The sequence below is a fragment of the Athene cunicularia genome, assembly GCF_003259725.1.
Source record: "Athene cunicularia isolate RWA chromosome 4 unlocalized genomic scaffold, athCun1 chr4_part1, whole genome shotgun sequence".
Classification (NCBI taxonomy): domain Eukaryota; kingdom Metazoa; phylum Chordata; class Aves; order Strigiformes; family Strigidae; genus Athene; species Athene cunicularia.
The window spans coordinates 13681880-13703762 of record NW_020799098.1 but is presented as its reverse complement, the minus strand read 5'-3'; the positions used below and the strand labels follow the sequence as shown (position 1 = coordinate 13703762).

At 40.5% G+C, this 21883-nt stretch overlaps 1 protein-coding gene across 1 annotated transcript; it reads left to right on the top strand.

The window, feature by feature from the left end:
* On the top strand, positions 1 to 21791 carry NSG1 (neuronal vesicle trafficking associated 1). Its single transcript, XM_026846565.1, has 4 exons — positions 1 to 330; positions 3817 to 3933; positions 15136 to 15246; positions 20423 to 21791. Exons 1-4 carry the CDS (start codon positions 202 to 204, stop codon positions 20621 to 20623), a joined length of 558 nt encoding a protein of 185 aa, XP_026702366.1. The 5' UTR covers positions 1 to 201; the 3' UTR covers positions 20624 to 21791.
* Positions 21792 to 21883: the final 92 nt, after the last annotated feature.

Here is a 21883-nt window from a genome sequence, read left to right as displayed (position 1 = left end):
CGTCGTTCTTGCTTCCCAGAACGCCGAAATGTAACCGAGTCACAGCGATGAACGCGTGATTTTTTTTTTTTCTTGCCGTAAGATATTTCGGGTTTCCCGGGGGCTGGGGAAAGGTCTGGTGCATCCCGAGTTTCTGACATTTTGCATGTCTGTGCGTGTGTGCCTGTGTGTGCCAGCAGAAAATCCCTCTATCCTGGAAGAATGGTGAAACTGGGGAATAATTTCAGCGAGAAGAGCACAAAGCAGCCCCTTTTGGAGGATGGGTTTGATACCATCCCCCTGATCACACCCCTGGATGTCAATCAGCTCCAGTTCCCACCTCCTGATAAGGTACAGTAGGCTTTAGTTTCCACCCTGGAGAATCACACCCAAATCTCAGGCAAACAACAAAAGAATAGGTTATGTGTAACGAGCAGCTTAGAAATGTCAAGTAATTTGGGATGTTTTAAGGAATGCTAGTTCCCTCTAAGGAAAAAAAATTGACAATTAAGCTAATGAAAACCCGGTAGTTCGTTATAAAGTACTGGGAAATGCTAGCAATAAGCATATATAGATTTCAGTTCTGCTGCAGGACATATATAAATGTACAAATGCAAGCTTCTCTATGCTGTATTGTTGTAGCCCTTTGTATTGTTTTTTTTGTTGTGGGTTGTTTTTTGTTGTGTGGTGGGTTTTTTTTTTGTATCTGGAAGGTACTATGTATTCTCTGTGAAGGATGTGAATTTTCTCTGTCCAGAAAAAAGCCCCCCCGAATGGGGGATAAAGCCTTGCTTTATTTCTTTGCAAGATGTGCATGGGCAGACTGGCTCCAGAGAGAAAGAACTTCGATGTTCCTTCTGTGCTTCAGTAGATTAATGCTAGCCCCAGACAAGCAAATAATGAAATCAGAACAGGCCACTGAGTTTTCTGCTTGGCAACTTACTTTGTTCAAAACCCTCCAAATAGGTGATTCAGATGCTCTCGTGCTGGAAGGGGACAGTTCAACGTGCTGCTTACAGGTTGAAAGGGATGTGTGCATCCTGCATTCCTCATTATATGGCTTGATTACTAAGGATTTAATTTTAAGGACTTAGGATGGTGATGTGATAGTCTGTAAATACATTTATTCTTGCAATGAAGCATTCAGTAAGTGTTAGCATAGGTAAGGCATACAGTAGTAGGATACCTTCAGATATTTCAGTATCCTGTTTTTCAGTATCCTGTTTTAGTAGGTTATTTATTTGCACATTTCTCACGTGTGCATCTGGCAAAAAGCTTTGTGGTCTTTGAAAAATACGAAATTTAACTGGGAAATGGTCAGTAGTACCTTCATGCTGACTTTTATTTTTGGCATTGTGTCTTCCAGGAGTTCAATTCTACTTCTAGAGCTATATGATCCTCATAGCTTAATAAAAAATCCTGTAATCTTATCTTGGGATAAAGAATTTTAGCTTGTGAAATTTGCCTCAGTAGAGTGTTGCTTGTAGGCAATACAAATAAATTTGTGACCTCCATTTTAATTGCTATCAATATCATTCTGTGTTATGTGTGGTGACCAGTTGGCAGGCATAAATGCAATAAGCCATAACAGCTGTTAGAGAGCCTGAGGGTCCATTTTCTGCCCTCGGTTACATGGGTGTAAATCTTGTAACTGAGGACAAAATTACACCCTAAGGCTTTAAAACAAGTTAAGTCTTACTGTGTCTGATAGGCCTGCCAACTGGTGACTGGATATAACCGATTACCAAGGACCAACATTCAAAGGAATTTGTTACATTACTGCATTGATAGGCAGCAGTCTGAACTAGAGACCTGTATGGTAATAGGTTTAACCTGAGTGGAGCTTCTGTAGCGAACCCAGGAGGTTTGTGCCAGCCCTGCTGCTCCCAGTAGAATGGGGTGGAACTCTTCCCACCTTCACTACCTTTGCCTTGAAGGAAGAAAAATGTGCAACTAGGCTAGAAGCTAAACTAAAGGAATATTTGATTGGCTCTTCTACTCTTTCCACTGTCTATCTGTATATTAACTTTCCTTTCCTTTTGCAAACATAAAGGAGAAAATAAAACCATATGTTCATTGGTCCTACTGTTTTCCTTCTGTCTGGTTAGTCATGTCAGTGTGTCTTCACTGGTTGCTGTGGACTCAAAGGCAGTAGTAGAACAACTGATGTGAATATAAGTTAAGACTGACACACAGATCAAATTCTGAAGTGCAAAGACACTTGTGTATGATGAATAGGAGTACATACTTCATACATCTATGCTTACAAGGCTCCAGTATGGCAGTGAAGCATAACTTCTTGGACAGTAGTGACTACAGCACTAAGAATTTGATGATTTTGACAGCTTCTAAATTAAAGGGATGAGCTGATTTAAATTCATATTTAGGTACGTTAAACAAAAGAAGACGTTACATAACCAAGCAGATAGAACTGTACATTCAGTGTCAGCTGAATGTGATTTGAGTTGCCTTAGATTATGCAATGTAAAGGGGGAAAGAAGAGAAATAAAATGTTTAAAAAGCGTCCCAAAAATCTTCAGACAGTTTACTTCCATGATGCTGCTGGGCAGTTGTCAAGTTAAATAGTTAACAATTACCTGATTAATTATAGCTGAAAATCAGTAGTTTCTAAACCCATGTCCTGCACATGTATGTGCTGTTACAGTGTCTAATAAGCTTTGTGGTACTGAGTCTAGGTACTAGATACACATTCTAGATACCATTTCAGGGAATTGAGGAGAGAGGAACCCAAGGCTTTAAATTCAGTGCCTGGCTACCTGTAAGTGTAAGTCTTAATTTCAGAATAGTGTAGTTGCTGTTGCTACCACAGGCTGCTTTAAAAGGTGTAATCTGGTTCTAAAAATCTAGAAGTGTCTAGATATTTATTCTTTGGAACAACAGAGAAAATTGAGCAGAACTTAATAGCCCAGTCAGTAAGATAAACTGCACCCTGTCTTGAGAGTGATACTTTGAAAAAGATCCTAAAAAATTGTAGAAGACAAAAATGAGGTAAATAGGTTAAGTATCTGGAAATTCTGTACACTTAGAATGCCTAGGAGAGCACGAGAGATACGACTGACGTAATGAATATTTTAGGAATAAAGGTAAGTTGGTAAATTGTGTAGCTTGGGGCAGTAGCTCATAGCAAGGACTTAAGCTGAAGTTAAAGAGTCTTGGGTTTCAAGAAATCTCATTAACATCAGGGTTTGTGTGAGCTTTGTTGCTTGTAGCTGATAATTTAAAAGTTAGATGTTAAAATAAGAGTGTGAAGAGCTGTAGTCTGGCACTTCGTGAATAGCAACTAGGTGGGTCATTTCATTTCTAAACTCAAAATCCTGCCATCAGAGAACATAGCTACTGGTGACATCATCTTTGCTACATTTCTGTGGGCACTTTTCAGTAATTGTCTCCAATCCTGTTGTTCTCCAGTTTGAAATGCCATTAATGGGATCTCCTGAAACAAATGGAGGTGGCTATTTTCAAACTATGCAAAGTGAGAAGCCTCATGATTTGAATTTGAGCTGAGTACATATTTGCCTAGTGTAGCAGCACAGTACCACCACGGGTGAAAAAATTGAATGTTTGTGAAACTGTTGCATAACAAGTTTTCCTGTAGGTCTTTCAAAACCACTTTTAGAGATAATTTTGTCGATTGCCATGACAGGGAAAATAACAACTTATTGCTTCCAAAGAACTACACAAAGTTGGGGGGGAATACTGTGATAGATGTGCTTGTAATCAGGTAAAAGAAGAGTTAATGAATAAATTAAGATTCCTGTGGCTAGTGTCATCGGACAGCTTTTTGATTTTTTTTTTATTTTTTTTTATTTTTTAAAGGTTGTGGTCAAAACGAAAACAGAATATGAACCTGATCGCAAGAAGGGAAAGTTCCGTACTCCTAAAATAGCTGAATTCACAATCAGCATCACTGAAGGGGTTTCAGAAAGATTTAAGGTAAGCAGTGCTATCTGAAGCTGTTAATGACGCAGTTGTGGTCACTGAAGTGCTTAAAATCAATTGCTGATCATAGTCAAAACTGACTGTAACAGAGTGGCTGTTGGGTGTATAGCTGGACATGAGGAAAAATAAATTCAGTGTTATAATAGTATAATAGTTCAGTATTTAGCAATTAGAAGCAAGAGCCAGTCTTGCAGTATTATTGCTCGTAATCCCTCACTGGCAGATGAATTCAGAAGGCAGTTCTGTCAGTGTGTGGGTTTCAGAATGTGGCTGGCCAGAGTGTATGTGGGCTGCGTGCAGGTAGCTCTCATGGCATGGATAAAGCTCCTGTTACTGTTGAAGGACAAGAACCACAAGAGTATTTGTTTTCTTTTTGGCTTATTTTTCACTGTGGCCAAGCCATCCTCTTAAAAGCACTGTCATAGTCCATCGTGTATTTTTTTTATAGTAAAATGTATGACTTAGCAGCTCAGGGTTGTATATCAGAGCTCTTTGCTATCAGTTTTTCTGGTCCAATTGTATTTTACAGCTTGGTGACGGCTGTTACTGGCAGATGGCAGTTCAGCAAGAATCTGACTCAGATTTACTCTTTAGTGTCCACACCACTGTTACTCCCTTCAGGAGTCCCAGAGGAAAGCTGAGAGCTTAACTGGTGCAAAGATTGAATTACCTTTCCCCCTTCTCACTGGAACATAGCTTTTCTTGCTCTGTGTAAGTAAAGCAAAGCAGGAAAGTCAGCACTTTGCTCATGCTTTGCTATTTACTCTCTTAACAAAGGAAGGCTACAGCTTTCTGGTGCTGTTAATTTGACGTCTTGCCCAAGGATTTTTAAACAGTAGGCCACTACGCTTTTTTGGTGCACAACTACAAATGCATTCAGAAAGCCTCATGTTTAGTGTGAGGGAAAAATGCAGAGTTGCAGTAAAGATGTGGGTTCTCCTTATATTGCACGCTTCTAACCTCTGTTTGCATGATAGTTTTAGGGCACATCTAAAGATTCTAGGTCTGTTGTGCCTGCCCAGGTCCAAGCCTACCTTCAGAAGTGTATATACAGCTCTCTGTGGAATGGGAGCATGCTACACAAAGGGAAAGCTCAAGGAGGAGTTAGACACTTCATGCTACAGTTGCAAAGGAACTTTGCAGAGTGTTGCCAGGACAAATGGTTTAAGCACAGATCACCTGGTGGAGTTTTCAGCCAGACAGTGAAGCATGTAGGTTCCCAGTAAACTGTGTGGGGAACCACCCAGAGAGTTGGTAAGAGATATTAAGGGGTGTGGCAGGGATTTACTGAGATAATAAACCTAGTTCCAGTTTTTCTATTCCCTGATTTGGAGCAAGGACGTCCCATCCCTCAGGGAAAATGCTGCATTGTGACTAACGTTCTCTCCTCCTGGCACCATAGTACCAGTCCCAGAGTGTAATCCCCTTCTCAGGTGAGGGTTGTGCACACTATATTGTTGGGTAGGATGCAGATAGACAGCATAGAACAAGGAGGACTTAATGTCTGGCTGTATTCTGTGTGTGTCCTGGTCACTCTAAGGTGATTTGAAAATGCTTACTATGTTGTAGAAGAGAAAGGGGAGAAAGTGTTTAGTTTGAGTACCCTGCTAGGACTTCAGTGCCAAGCAACTGAACAGAACCTACACCCGAGGAATTCTGCACTTACCCTCTAGCTATAGAGACTAAGGGATTTTATTGCTCAAACATTAAATTGTAGGTAAGGAAGGGTTTTCAATATCTTAGTTGCATCTAAATGTTTTGTGTGTCCCTTTGTAGATCTGGGTTCTTTCTGTCTTTCTGGGGAGAGCTGAGCAAATGAGACCTCACTGAACAACAAATAAATAGCTTATCGTGATGTTGGGTAGTCTTTTCTAATCTGTATAGCTGAACAGCCTGAGTATTTTTGTGTTGTATTTTTATATACCTTTGGATGGCATACTTAAATATCTTTTAGATATGACTTTATGATGATCGCTGTGGGATTAATCTTGTACTAGAGGGTTGCTAGGTTTTGCTGCTAGGTAACTGCTGCATCAGAGAGAGGTTTCGGTAAGATTTGGTATCTCTTGGGAATTGCAGGGTGATTCACACTGTGGCTGTAAGTCTAGGCTTCTGAAGAAGAGTGTGGGGGTTGATCAATTAGGAAAATTGTGGTTCAGTTAATTGAAAACAATAGTTTCATGCAGAATATTCAGGTCCTAAAAATGTCCCTTAATCTCTATATAATAGTTTTAGAATTGAATTATTGCTGCTTGCAACACTTTAAAGAGAACTGACTGGTTCTCCAGCAGGGATGATTGTCATATTCACCACTCCCAGTAGTAAATATAACATGAATAATTGATGAAATCTCATAAATATGTAGATGAAAAGTACTGATTGTGTGAGGTTTTCTCCTGGGTCCCTATTAATTGTGAACCATCATGTTAACTGCTGCTGTTGATTCTGGAAGAGCAAAAGGATATTTGTTTGAAAATTAAATATTTGCTATAATTATGAAATGCATTATTTAACTGGTGGGGTATTGACTTTGGTTTGTGTTCATGAAAAAAGCTTCAGATGATGTTTTAACGACTTTAATATTGTACATTACTGATGCATAAGCTTGGCCACAAGACACAGCCCAAATGCTGTGCTAAAAATAAAAAAAAAAAAGTCATTTTTACAGATAATTCACATGTGTATTCTCAGATGCACTCTTAAATAAGGACAAAGCAGATTGCATTTTTGGGATTCAGCAGTGCAGATCATCTAAAGCTGTTCTTGAGAAATTATACATTCTAACAAATGAAGCAACTCCAGCATGTGCATATGTCATGTAGATCATTTGGTGTTTTAGCAGCTGGGTGAATAAGAAGTTATAAAATGTATTTTCTGCATTCAGTGCACATTACCACAGTTATTACAACATAGCTGAGAATGTTTACAAAGAAAACTGCAAGTACAATTTTCCTGTATGAAGCCATGTTCTGAATTCAAATTGGAATGAGTCGTAAGAATGTGAAGATTTCCTGATTCCGTGAACCCTGTTGTCTTAATTTAGTTTTATAGCACTAACGACACCAAGGAAGATGTGATTTTTCACTGAAGATTATTTTTCATTGAGAAATAGAAGTCTTTCTTTTGTTCTTTGAACAGTGTAGTCTACTATGGGGAGTTGGTGCTTCACATCTGGAAAGCAGGTTTGAACAAGGCAGATTTTTTCTCTCCTGTAAATTGTCCGTTGTACAGAATAACACAACAAGGCTGGAAATGTCATTTCGAAGGAGCCTTATGAATCAGGGCATAGGAAGAAGCTGTTGCAGGAGAGAAATCATGGTATCAGTTACCCAATCAAACCTTTGCTTCCCCCATTGACAGACCAGCATTTTCACAAACTCCTGTTGGATTTTGTAGTGGGATCCGTGCTGGCCATTGAATTGGGCTACAATTGGCAGTTGTGCAGAAACACACCAATTTAAAAAAATGTCTGTTGTATCAAAGCATGAGATTTTATTTTTTTTCTGTCTTTAGGGAAACCTGAATAAAGAACATTAAGAAGTATTTTGAAAGCAAACACTTATGTTTCCGAGTAAATTTAAAGCCCTTAAATAAACCCAAGCTGTGGTATGCCTTCAACCATTTGGTTCTGTTCAAAGGCAATTCAATTCTTCAGGCTTTGTCCTTGACATCTCTACATACATCTAACTGCAGAGCCAAAGCCTCAAGCTTATTTCTGTGGTAAGACCATATGGTGCAAGCCATGTACTATCAAGTAGCAAGCAGTTGTTGAAATGTCTGCATGAGGTTATGGAATAGTAATTGAGACTTCCTTTCAAAATCAATTCTCGCAGTTTTACCTGGTCATTTTAAGACTGAAAAAATGTATGCAACATATGTTTAAATACTCCATTTTTGATCTGTTTTAAAGGGGCATCCTTTAAAACATATTTCTGCCTCGACATTTTTACCTGTTCTTAGTAATACCAATGGTTATTATTGCTGCAAAAGTAATCAGAGACAAGGAAAATACTTCTCTGTTTCTGTGTGATTACTCTGTGTGTTGAGTAGTTCTTTGATCCCACTTAAAAAAGATGCATAAGATGTTAGCTGATTCCTGTACAGGATATCACTTCCTTAAGTATATTCTCTGTCTGTCACTTAGTGCTGGAAGAGTGACAGGCACTTACTGTCATGAGTAGTTCTGTTTTCTTCAGTACAACTACTCACAGGATTAAAGTTGCTCACAAGTGTAAGCGTTTGGCAGGCTTTGAATTTTTCCATTATTACTTTAAGCAAGAAAAATAAAGGAGATTCTTCTTTTAATGTAACTGCTATTTTAAAACAATTGATGTAAGTAAAGGCAATGCATGGCAACTGTTTTTTTCTATTTTTTAAAATGTTTTATAATTCTCTGATACGACATTGACAATCCTCCTGCTAAATTTTTGGCTGAAAGGAATATTTTTACAGTCAGATCTGGAAGATTTAAGTAAAGTGGGTGCCTAACAGCAACTCCCTTGCTCTAAGTCAGGTACTCTTTACCACTGTATCCATCAGAAATCTTTTTCTTGGATTAGAACCAGTGACACTGGTGATACAGAAGATGTTTTAGGTCTCTCTAGCTGTAACACACAGCCTTTTCTCTTCTGTAGTAACCTTTTCCAGCCTTTCTCCTGGCCTCAATAATATATTCTGGAGGTAACGAAGTTCTTATCTCAGAGCCACAGTGTTTCTTGAACTGCTTCCTTAGATCTCTGTAGTTAAGAAACTAATACATGGTGCCATGTGATGGAGGATGATGGGAGCACTGTCATGAACTGCTGTGTTAAGCCACAGTGCTAGACTCTCAAGGCCACTGCCCTGTTACCTGTTTTCACCTAACAGTATCTCCCTCAGGTTTTGTTAGTTGACTCCCTTGCAGGCTGATTCTGTTGTCTTGCACTGTCACTGCTCATAAGCTTTGGGCCTGTAGCTTCCTTTCAGTTACTGTCCTTCATGAATCTGTCTGCCTTTCTTGCTGCTACTCCCAGTCATGTCCAGGTAAGTACTTAGGCCAGTTCTCTCTTCCTCTTTGTCATCTCTGTTTGAGGACAGTCTTGACTTCTGCATTTTCTGTACAGTCTACCACAAACCCATCATCTTCTGTGAGCACATCTTCTGGTGAAGAAGTGGAGTTTAATAGATAGATACTAGTCATACAGCTAAACAGGACATGTGATGTTAGAAATACTCTTTTGAAATGAAGCACCTGATTGTCTTTTGAGTCACTGGTCATCATCTTGTATATGTATGTATGTTCCTGTAGCAAGTATGGGAACGTGTACCAAGTTGTTCTGTATAATTTGGATCGCTCTGTAGATGAATGAGTCAAATGTGCATATAGATGTGAATGGTCTTTTTTTCCTTTCATGTTGCCATTTATTTAAAATTGAACATTTCTTAATCCTGTAGTGCATGGTTTCAGATATATTTTTCATGTAAACTTCTAGGGACAGGCCCAGATAGTAGGAAACAAGAGTATATTTTTGGAAAAGCAGGGATGTTAGGGGAAATGGAGAGCTGATTTCGGACTTCTCTGATGTGCTGGTAGAGAGCATTGTGCAGCTGGAGGTGCAGGATTTTAGTGGAGAGAGGTGAAATGGAGGTCATGGCCATTTACAGGGAAGTCAATGTGATGTTTTACGAATTTCAGCCTGTGGGATGTAGCCAGACACAATCTATTATAATTACAGTCTGCCTGCCTAAAATTCTCTTGTAGTTTAAATTGAATAGCAATAATCTTAATTTCCTGTCCTAAATGGTTGTACAGAGTTGCTGTATTTCATCTCAGAGAGCTCTGCATTTCACTGGTGAGCAAAGCATAAACTGGGTGTAAATCACTTCATATGAAAGGTGCTCTATAAATATATGTTTCTTTTGGTGCTAGCACTGAGTCTGTGCCTAGCACTTTATAGACAAATTAGAAATGAAAGTTGTGTTCCTAAGAGGCTGCAATTGGAATAGATAATGCGTAGATGTAGAGTAGAGATGAGATGTGACCAAGTGCCAGTGATTGAGCTGTGAAAATTACTGCATGTCTTGTTAGTTCCACTTTAGTTCCACTTCTTATAAGAACAGGAACGCTTCTAGGTGGGTTTATGTGCTGAAGGGTGCATGACGGAAGGAAAAGCATGAAGGAGGGTGGTACAAAGCAGCACAGTAAGAATGCGTTAATGAAAGAATTTCAGGCAAGAGGAGGAGGCATAATGAGAAAGGTCGAAGTGAAAGCAGAGGAAAAACAGATGGCAGCCAGGCTCTAGTGGGACAGTGGGATATGGGCAAATGGAAGGAGATAGAGCTAAGGGGAGCAAAAGGGGCAGACTTGTGCATGCCTTGAAAACATGGCTTGTAATTTGTTCAGAAGGGGACAGGCACCAAGAAAGGATGTGAAGAGAAGCAGGCACAGTTGGTGCCATTGATGAATGTTGCTGTGATATTCCAGCTTGATTAAAAAGGGAGCACAGTAAATGTTAGAGAAGTGAGGAAAGAACAGATTGCAGTAGCCAGGCAGAGAAAATGCAGCTTGTGGTGTTCGGCAGCTGTAGCAAATAGGATGGACTGGTTGGGAAGATCTAGCAGATTTTGATGGTAAGGCCTTATCATGGGCTGTTTGCATGTTACTGTAGTTGTCAGATCTGGGGAGTTTCTTTTGTTCCACTAAATGCTTACAGAGTCTGAAGACAGGTTTTTTTTTGCTGTGGGTACACTTCATTCATTAGTCATCTCTCATTTCGATTACTGTAATGGCTTCTGGCTAGACGCTGTCCTTCTGCTCTTCACTTACAATCTATCAAAAATCTGCCACATACATAATATCTTGTCATCTTTTCTGTTCACTTAGTTTTGCTGCCAGATCCCCTTGAAACCAACTTTAAAGGACACTCTCAAGATGAAAACCAAACCATACTTTGAGTTCTTAGTTAAAAGAAATGGTTGTTTGTGCTATCTTGTAGTTATTTTCTAAAAAATAATTTAAAAGCCCATCACTCATGTGGTGTGACAGTCACCTTGGAGTTGTGCAGGATATACATGGCAGTGAATAATCATAGTAATTCACAAGACTTCTGCTCCCACTGTGTGGGTCCTGCACTCAGCCAGATGGCTACCACAAAGATTTCCTTCCAGAAGAGAGGGAGTGGTGCTTGCACATGCATTGCATCCTCTCCTACCTTGAACAGAGGAAGAGGGCAAGTTGCTGCTAGTGCCTTGGTAGGAAGAAGAGAATCATTTTCCTGTAGTTTATAGTCAGTGTGCAAAGTTGTTGTGGAAGAAAGCAATAAAACGATAGCTTTGGTAGCACTTGTGGTCTAAAGAGGAGCTTGTTGTCTTCCCTTTTTCTATGCTTTTATTTCTGGAAGGCATCTGGGAGGAGAGCACTCTGAAGGTGAGGCAGAGCGGTAGGGTCACACTGTGTTACTGGTGAGGGAGAGAAGCTGGGGATCTGACAACTGTAGACCATCAGTGGTGAGTTGTTATGAGAGTAAAGGAAAATGGCTATTAGAAGGAGGAGAAGGATTTTCAGCTTACAAGGGAGAAGTTTTGGATTGGATTAATAGGTGATTGTGATCACCTTGGAATCCAGTGATGGATTTATCTGTAGTGTTTGTATGTGTGACTGTCCTTTACTTAAATAGAAGTTACTTGTATCCTGAAGGGTAAGAGCAGGGAGCTTCTCTTCTAATAGGAAGGAGACAAGATCTTACTTGATTAGGGATTTGCAAATGGAGTGCGATTGCAAATTACTGGAGATAACGAAAGTAAAAATTTACATGTCGATACCAAAATTAATAATGTTACGAAATACAGTAAGTTAGAGAGAAAGCTTGCAAGAGAATTATGAACCAAGAGCCCTGAGAGCTCTTCCCAGTGGCTTCTTGTGTGTGGCAATGGAAGAACCATGCTGGATGTGACTCTTATGAACAGTGAGAACTCACAGCTCCACCACGGCGGTTGCTGAAACAGATCAAGACTGCATGTCGCAGCATATCAGCCCTGAGGTTATGGCTCTGCAACTTGCCAGGCTCCAGCAATCCGCATAACACTGGGCTTTTGACCTCTTTCAGAAAACCTAATTACTTTCCAGAACAGCTCAGAGCCTTGAAGAGAGTGCTCCCTGCAGTGATTGTGGAAATACAAATCTTTTTCTATTGTCTAATATTTGGTCTCAACTACAAAATAGCATGTTAGCTATATAGTATGTTCCTGAGGCCTCATCTTTATGTCAGAATGATTACGACTGGGAAATAATATTCTAATTCTGCTATTTCTTGCTAGTAGGATGGTCAGGAAATATGGTTAAAATGCTTTGAGATTTGAGAACATTGTTCAAAGCATTTTAAACTGTTTACTCCTGTCTGTGGAGAAGACAAATGTGAGCTGAATTGATCTGTGATCAGTTGTTCTTCTTGGTGTCTGTGTCCCATGTCACACGTCTGTGCTCCTAGAGGGAGCAACCTTTGTCAAAGGTTGTGTGGAATGTATTTTACAGGGCATTGGAAGCCTCAGCAATAATCCCATCTGGATTTTATCTTTTTTAGTCGGTCTTTTCCCATTCTTCTCTTAAGGGAAAGAGCGGTGACTGTCAGCAAAAGGAACGGTATAACACACACCTTGAGTCAGTGGGAAGTGAATGACTCAAAACCTTCAGTTTGGACTGGGCCATGGGTGTGCTGTAGAGCTGCTGGGGCTGGCTGGAGTGCTCCCGCCATTCTGGTTCTTCGCCTTCCCCTGCCGCCCGGCAGCAGCTGGAGCTCAGCGGGGGAAGAAGGTCCTTGGGCCCGTGGGCCTGTGCTGGGGCCCCTTGGCCTGGTGGGGCATCTGCATACAGGTACAGCATGACCCAAGCAGTGTGTGCGACTTAGAGATACCAGCAAGGTGTTAGGGAGGTGGTGGGACAAGGAGCCCGGAATGGGAACTGCAGGCTTAAGGGAGAAAGGTCAGTCTTTCTAGAACCTGGAGTTCAAGGACAATTCTGAGGGGAGAACAGAGATTAAGGCTCGTTATGGAAGGTGGGATGCAAGGTTTGGGCCAAGCTAGAGTGTGAATTATATGTGTGTGGGTGGGTAGCTGAGGAAATATGGGAAGGGGCCCTAAACACCCATAGAAGAAAAAAGAGAGAGGCATAATTAAAAACATATGAGCTAGGGCATAGTTTGGCCAGGAATGGGGTGGGTACGTTGTTTGTTATTAAACTGGGCCACTAAGAATGACCAGAAAGGAAAATGCATTTTTATCTCTTGGATTCATGCAGAACATGCCGAGACATGGGACGTGTGAGCAGAAAACATGAGGCTGGCAAGACAAAGCGGTCTCTCCATGTTAACCTCTGTGTATGCATAAGAGTAATAAACTTGTGGAAAGAATAATTGGATGTGAAAATTGATGTCAGAGTGAGATTTTTGGAGGTTAAAAACATGTTTGGGTTATTTTGATAATCAGTGACTATTCTGAGAAACTGAAGATGTTGCTATTAACCAGAAAGGCCCTTTGTTTCATGTCCCATTTCAGTTGTCATTGTTACATTAATATCTACATTTTTTCTGCTAAATTACTTTCTGATCTGCACTTCTCCCTGCCTCTGGCCTTCCTTTTTTTGCTTAGTTTCTGTCTAACAAAAATCCTTGTCAAATCCTTGGCTTCAGCAGCGCACAATGCTCCCCAACCTTGTTTCAGCCAGGTAATTTAGCACTCGCTGGTTGTCTGCCCATGGTGAAGTTCACTTCCCAGCATGAAGTCCCTAAAAGTCATCTCGGTCCTTCAGTGTACCAGTCCCACTGCCACGCACAGTTTGCAGTGTTGCAAATCCTGTTTGTTCTGGGGTTTGTCATAAAGGGAGTGTCATGGGGTTTTTTTACCAAGAGGCAAAGCGAGAATTTTTTTTGTTGCTTTCTTAAATACCAGATTATTCTTGTTTGCATAATTGACCCTGATGTTGCCTATGTTCTCTTTCTAGGAGAGGTATGTAGCTGGCTTACTCGTCTTCCTTAAAAATTTAGATCATATTATACTTTGTTTTAATTAATTATATAATCTTGTTTGTTTCTGTTTCTTACTGTTTCTTAGGCTGTAGCACATGCTGGCTTCTTTCTAACTTGCCAAACCAGCTCTAATCTCCTTGAGCTTCTCATTTGTTTATCAGTAGAAGCTTTAGAATAATAAGAACACACATCTGGGACACTCTCCCAGGTTATGAATGTTACTTGCTCAGCTCGCAGTTTCCACAAAAATGGGTCTGAATTCGGGAGCTTTGCAGTGTAACTGCTAGGCCAAAATGCTGTGCTTTCTCTTGTCAGTGGGTGAGGTAGTTCTGTCTCCTGTCTCACCTAAAATGCTGCTGGTCTCCAGCTGCTTGGAATTTATTCCTGGGAAAGGTTAGCTCGATACTGACATTGTCTTCAGATTCAACTTAAGGTGTGTTTTGTATTTTCCTCCAGCCCAAACTCGGGACCAGAGAGGTCAGTGCCATGTAACATGATCTGTAAAGGATTTTCTGTGAGCACTGTTGCAACAGAACTTCTCAAGGCTAGCCTGATGTGGCAGTGAACTACTGTAGAGTCTCCGTGTGATGAAGTATTACTGCTTCAACCTATAAATTAAGGAGCATTGAGCCACGAAGCATGCAGACTACTGGTGTAACTATCCATATGTTCATAAGAGGTGTGACAAACTCTCATCCTAATAAGAGAGGGCAGATGTTACTTTCTCCTTGTCCTGGTAGTCACCTTTGTATTCTCTGGATGACACCTGTGCTAGCTTACTGTCACCTGATTCCATTGTCAAACAGGCACAGGGAAAACAAACATGCTTACCAGCTGACATAAACTAGACTTTACCTTGCATCATCCAAATACTGAAAAAGCAGCAGACCTGAGCTACCTCAGTGTGTCCTTCTGGCCTCATGTGTGCACTGAACAGAACTGCAGCCAAAAAAGCACTGCAGTACAGAGGCAATGGGTCACTGACCAGATCATCCACTTTCTCCTCTGAGAAGAGGGAGGTAAAAGCACTTACGTACTGCTTCCCTGTTCTCCCTCAATAATTAAGAAGCTGTTTTTATCCTTTGCTCGATTTTACTGTAAAGTGCATTCATAGCTGGCTTCTGCTGCCTACAGTAACAAACAGCAGTGTAATAAGCAGTGCATTACTAATGTAAGCATGTTTTATTTTTCTTTACAGGTAACTGTGCTGGTCCTTTTTGCCCTTGCATTCTTAACTTGTGTTGTATTTCTGGTAGTCTACAAGGTTTACAAGTATGATCATACCTGTCCAGAAGGATTTGTTTTCAAGGTAAATTGTGTACACATTCTAGAAAAATAGAAGATTATCTAATATTCTGTCTTGTTTTTTGCATAACCCTGATTAAGTCATGCTGTACTGCATAGAAATGTGTTTGTTTTCATAGGTTAGTGTGCTTCCTGCTATGTTTCTTTGTGCTTAATTTATAATTGAGGTTGCACTATTGCACAGTTTTCATAATGTTATTGTTTTGGTAATGCTTTAAACACTGAAGATATAGCAAAAGACCCAACACCAGTGTCCTTCAAACCTACTTCACCTGCAGTTGTCTGGAAAAACCCCTCATTTTTTCATATGGTCCTATGGTTTAATGTTGCATGTTCCTCCAGATTCATGTGTCTTAGGAGAGAATGATAAAACCTGGAGAAAAAAATTACTCTGGAATGTGTGTCAATGAAACTGTGATATTAAGAATAGCCATAAGAGTTACCTTAGGGTTATTTTTGTAGAAGGAACTTCCTGTTCTAGAACAGTGACCTCTGAGCTCAACTGCCACAGGCCAGAAGTGATACCAAAAAAGGGAAAATGCATTTATTGGAAAAATTACTGGTGTTAACTGAACGAGAGGCTGGGGCTCGCTTCATTTGTGTGAGATGGTAGTGCTGGCTCCTCAGCTATGACCTGGGCTAAAAGTCAGAAAGGTCACATTGATGTCTCAGTTGTAAATTTAGCAGGGTTGAACTTGGTTGTAATTAGATGAGAAAAGTAGCAGTAATGATGGCATTCTTCCCTCTAATCTTTTAAGAATATTTAGTCACATAATGAATGAAATGATCTTCAGAAGGATTTAAGAAAGAATGGCTGCCTCAGCTCTCCTTGACAATCCTGTTCAGGACTTGTGATTCTGTCTCTTCAGGCACATAAATACCTTACAAGAATCTAGTCCAAGGTTACAATCATTGAGGCCCTCGCTGGACTGACTTAGCTCCAAGCATTCAGTTTTAGGTTACTGCTTTCCCTTGGTTCAAGGGTAAAAGATACTGTGGTTAGAATACTTGGCTGTAACCCAGGAGATCCAGCTTTGGGTTCTGCTCTTTTTTGTGTTGTCTCAGACAAGTGCTTAAACCCCACTGTGCTCATGTCTCATGGGATGATAACCCTGTTTTTCTAAGCTTTCTCTTGGCTTTGAGCAATTTCGGATAGGGACTGTATGTTCCTACCGAGTTTATCTTGATGTGATCCTGATATGACAGGAATGGCCAGTTATGTGCTCCTGTCATAAGCCTAGTAACAGTCTGCTGCTTCTGCTTCCTTTCATACCACTTTGTCCTCTCCTTCGAATCGCAGCCTTTTGGCTTTCTTTTGTCCTTTCTTCCTAGTGTCGCAAATATTTAAGGGAAAACAGTTTCTTAGCTATATTTCAGCTACACTGTAAACTGGTTGGGTTTCTTTCCTTAGGGCCCTGTGTGTGAATCAGAAGTTGGGCAGCATGTCCCATAGCTCATGCTTTGTTTTTAAGGTGCAGCACATACATGGGGCTGCTCTACTATTGCTGTCTCCCAGTGTGGGCTTTTGTGGAGGCCATTTCCTAGCTGCTTGCTGGCATAATGCCATGAGACAGCATCTTTGGTCATGCAACTCTAGAGTTTTACAGGATAAACACATTAGCAAATGACACAGGGCCTGAAACTAGCAGCGTTTACATGAATTTGTATTTGTTGCCTTTGCATCTTTTTTTGGGAGAGTCCCTTATATGTCATGGCATAGCTTGGCACAGATGTCCTCAGAAGGATGAAGTTGTCTGTCACCTTGTGACCAGTGCTGCTGTGGACTGGCTTTGTGCTTCAGGTGGACTCCACAACATTCTCTGGCCTGGATGTCCCCAGGCTTTGGATGCTGATGGGATTTCCTGGTTAAGGGCAGGAAGCCTGGTACCACGGGAATCACTGCATGAACGCTGTGAGTCACTCTTCTCTGCTTTGATGCTCTCATACATGGAGCAGTTCCAAAGTTTTCAGTTTTCATCCTTTCTGCTGTCCTGTGCATCCAGGGCTTGAAGGTGTGCTTAAAAACGTGTTCATCTCCCTTTGCACAGCAATCTTAAACTGCTCGAGCCTCCGTTTTGTGCTTGCCCAAGCTTTCTGACACAGCCCTAATACTGCTGTTGTGTAGATCACTCCTCTGAAGCACTCTTTACTGGCTGTTGATGAGACTCACCAGAGTTTTCCCTGAGTGCACTTATATCTTGGAGGAATTACTCCAGGGCTTCAGTATACTCCATACTGCATCTGTACCCTTCAGCTTTCCTTGCCAGGGCACCTACCTGTGTTCTGTTGGGCTCATAGGCAGTACAACAAAGTAATTTCAATGCATGAAAGACAACATCTGTTAAGTTTGGAATTACTGACCCAGCAAAGTTAATGTGACAGAAAATGCTATTTGTAAGTGAATACCACTGGGGTCTTCACAGCCAGATATAGACTGGCAACCAGTGTTTTCTCCAGCATCAAAGGCCTTAACCCTTAACTAGTTTCTGAAATAGAAAGGTTGTAAAAGGAATAAGAGACTGGCAACTCATTCTGGAGCATCCTAGTTTGTCCTCATGGCCATCCTTCTTACTTCTCTCATCTTGGAACCACAGAAACAAATAAAAAGGATGGAGAGAAAAGTTCTCCATAAGCTGAAGGTCTCAGGCAAGCAGCAGGATGAGAATTGCCACCAGTTCCCATTGCTCAGTTGCTCCTGGGTGCTGCATAGCTTGCCTGGGGGTAGGAGCCAAGCAAAGGGGGCTGTCCTTCGGCAGTATACAAGGAGCAGGGAGTAAAAGGGGAGGTTTTTCCTGTCTTTTCTAGAAGCATGAAATCCCAGCAACAAAAATGCAGTCAAGATGGAAACTCTGCTTATGTTTCTTCAGGCTCTTCTGTCAGATGTTCCACATGTTTGTGGCCACAAAAAATAACATTACTGAGTCATTTGCCTGTTACAAAGCAAATTGCTTCTGAAAGCAACATGAGATTGTGGCATGTTTTTAGACTGGCAGCTATCTTGGCTTGTCTTCAGCACTAATGATACTTGCTTGAATTTCCTTGGCAGTTTTCATTAGATCAATGGATTGTGTTCCTTCCCCCGTTTTAAGTATTTAGGATTGTGACTACATCCCATGATGGGGTGAAATAATCACTACAAAGTACTCTGTGTCTGTGTACTTCTTAGTCATTTTATCACATCAGAAGTAGTGTGTTATCCCAGATGAAGCATGGATAATATTTACAGAAGATGGCATAGTTGATGTAGGTGAAAGTGCATATCAAATGCCAGATTCCTGGATTTTCATTTTTTTTAAAATCTAGGTCCCAGTCTTCCAGCTGGTATATATGATGATTATAACCATGGGGAAAACCTCTGTTGACCTGAACAGTGCCGATTAGGCACAAGTGTTTGTTTAGCCGGGGTTAAATCCCATCTGCTTTGTAGGGCTACCTCAAACAAAACTGTGAGGGAGGATTTGCCAGGCTGCTACCTTAACAAAAGATAACAACTAAACTGAACCTGGGTGGACATGGTAATTCTGAGCACTGTCGGGAGTCTGACACACATCGAGGCTTCTGTCACACAAGCAGGTTAGAACCGGTGAGGTGTCACCTCAGTGGGAGGACTGTCAGTCTTGTGATGGCGAGTCTTCTTTCAGCAGTCAAATTTCCCACAAGATTGTCTTCATCTGGGGCAGGCGGATTCATAAGACTACCTCCAGGCCTGTGGTTTTGGCAACTCTTCATTTTTTCTTTCATACTGTTTGACCTTTTTTTTTTTTTTTTTTTTTTTCCACTCAACATTTTTAGGATGCAAAATCTATGTTAAGCCAAGACTGCTGGATCTTCCCCCAGTCATTTTGTGCTTCATGATTTCACTAATTTGAAACTAATGTTACCAGTGCTTATTTATGGACAAGAGTCAACCCAAAAGTAAATGTGGACAGATTTGAGATAGATAGCACCTGGTGCTGAAAACTGACATCTCTGCATGTGCTTCTGTGCTCAGAAACGGCCATTAAGTTCTGTTTGACAAATCCTATGAGAACAGTAGCAGTTCAAAGATGCTGGGCTGTAGTACTACAAATTTTAATCTTCCGGTGCTGAAAGCAGAAAGACTGAGTCAGCCCACTTCCTTTTAAAAAGAAGTCAGAGTAGAAGTGATTAAACTTATTTCTTCCTCAAGCTGCAGCTACTCATGGCTTATATTTTAGAGGGTCAATTCTGTTGCCTGCCCCAACACTCTCTGATACTGGGCACGACTGCCTGGACTAGCAGACGCGGCAGAGGACCTGCAGGGAGACCCATGACCTTCTGGGGCAAAACCTGGGGGGTCACAGGAGTTGTCAAAGTAATTTTTTCTTTCAGTGCAACTAGCTGCTTTGTAGGCTTTTACTGCATCATCACTGGAAGGGTTGCTAAATGATACTTGCTGACTAATGCACTGCACATGCACATTCACTTTGTTTTTTAAGATGACAGCAATGCTTGGGTCCTACTTAGTATTTTAACTCTCCAAATCAGGTTATTTAACTTTTTCAAAAGCTCTGAGCATCTAGCAGTTTCTACATAGTGCTCTTGTGCTACTGGGAAATTAAATCATGTAGTCCCACAGCTAAAGGTAGCTTTTTCAAAGCCTGCTGTTGGCTGCATCTTTCTGACAGTCACCAGGAGTGAAGTATTTTGTATGTGTGTACACACTTCCACAGAAGCTTGGCCACACAGAGTGTTCTCCCTCTGTCTTCCTGGGCTGTAAAAACTGTTCATACCTTGGCATCAATATATCTGCATTAATCTGTCCCTCAGACTGAAACCGCCGTGTTAAAGGATGCAGACACCTGCAATTGTAGACCCAAACAGTTGGAACTAGATGGGGGGGAAAAAAACAGCAAAATACAGCTGGAACTAGAAATGGAGTAATTTTAAAAATCATTTTAGGCAGGCATGTTTCTTGTATGTTAATTATTCTGGCACATAAACCCAGATTGATCTTCCTGGCAAATGCATGAGTAGTTTAAGGGTTCCAGGGAAGAACATTTTGAACACAGTAGGACAACACTGTAGTTAATTGCTGCATGTTGCATCTTGACTCATGTAAATGTTGGCTTAGACTAAAAGGAAAAGAAAAAAAAACCCTAACCTACTTTTGGTGTGTATGGGGCCGTATCTGTAATCTAACTGATGGATTTTCTTTTCAGAATAATCAATGCATTCCAGCTGGGTTGGAAAACTACTACTCTGAACAAGACTCCAGTGCTCGAGGGAAATTTTACACAGTCATAAACCACTACAATCTGGCCAAACAAACCATCACGCGCTCAGTGTCCCCGTGGATGACAGTACTGTCAGAAGAGAAACTATCTGAACAGGAGACTGAAGCTGCTGAGAAATCAGCTTAGTACGATAAGCTAATTATTAACACTATGTCATTTGAAGGTAACTAAGGGACTTTAAGGAACTTTTCATTAAATATAATTATGGATAATTTAGAGGTTACTCATGTTTATGGTGCAATTGCTTCTGTTTGCTGATACTGCTTTGCAAATAAAACAAAAACTTGCTGCAGAACATTCATGGGCATAAAACAAGGTGCATATCAGCATTGCTTTAGAGCTTTGACACCATTTTAAATGTTAAAAAAAAAAATAAATCCAATGTTAGATACGTTCTTGCAGTTTATTGGATACTGACAGATTTCTTCACTGGAGTTCCAGGGCTTGGACCTTAGATAAATCATGTGTTCTGTTGTCTAAACTGATACTTTATTACTTTTTTTATTCTTTGTCACTTTGCAAACTGAAACACCCCAGCCATAACTAGAGTGATCTCTTGTTTAGCTGAAAGCTATATTTAATGTTTAGTTTTGGCTCAAGCAAGAATGATAGCATTGATGTCCAGGGCATAATGTAATGACTTGTATGGAGAAAGAAACTGTCAGGTAGCATTTTTCTTACATTTTCTTTACTGTTGTTTATTTGTAAGTGATAATGAAGTTCTCTGCAACAAGGCATGCTCAATGTTTTATTATTGCTGTCAACAGGATTTAACTGCATTTCCACTGTGGCTTTTAGCATCTTGGTAAGGATGTGCACTGAAACACAAACTAGATAGACATTATGGAAAAACACAGGCAGTTTTAGTGATGGATGTTGAGGATAGTCTGAAAATACACAGTTCAGGATCTTCTAATGAGAGACAACATCTTTTGATCATACTTAAGAGGCAAAAAGCCTATTCACAGTAGATGTAGTCCACTATGTAATTTGTTGAATACAACAGAGAAATATGTCTAAATTTTCTCTTTTATTACATTAACATTTCCCCTTTTTATTAATTAGAGCTTTCAATTTATGTATGGTTTGCTGTTTGATACTTTTTAAAACACAGCTTCACAAGTGAAACAATAGCATATTAGATAACACAACTGGCTGTTTTGAAGCTACATGTGAAACAGTGAAGAGTAGAACTTTATGTATGGCTTGGGAGGGGAAAAGATGTAGAAGAACATAGTATTGTGGATGCACGTTAAAGTTCCATTGTAATTACAAACTTCTCTCTTCTTTGTGTGAAACCATGTTTTCATTTTTATTATAAATCTTAAATATATAAAAGAAGACATTTAATAGACAAAAGTGTGAAGCATCTGGGCAAGTCACCTT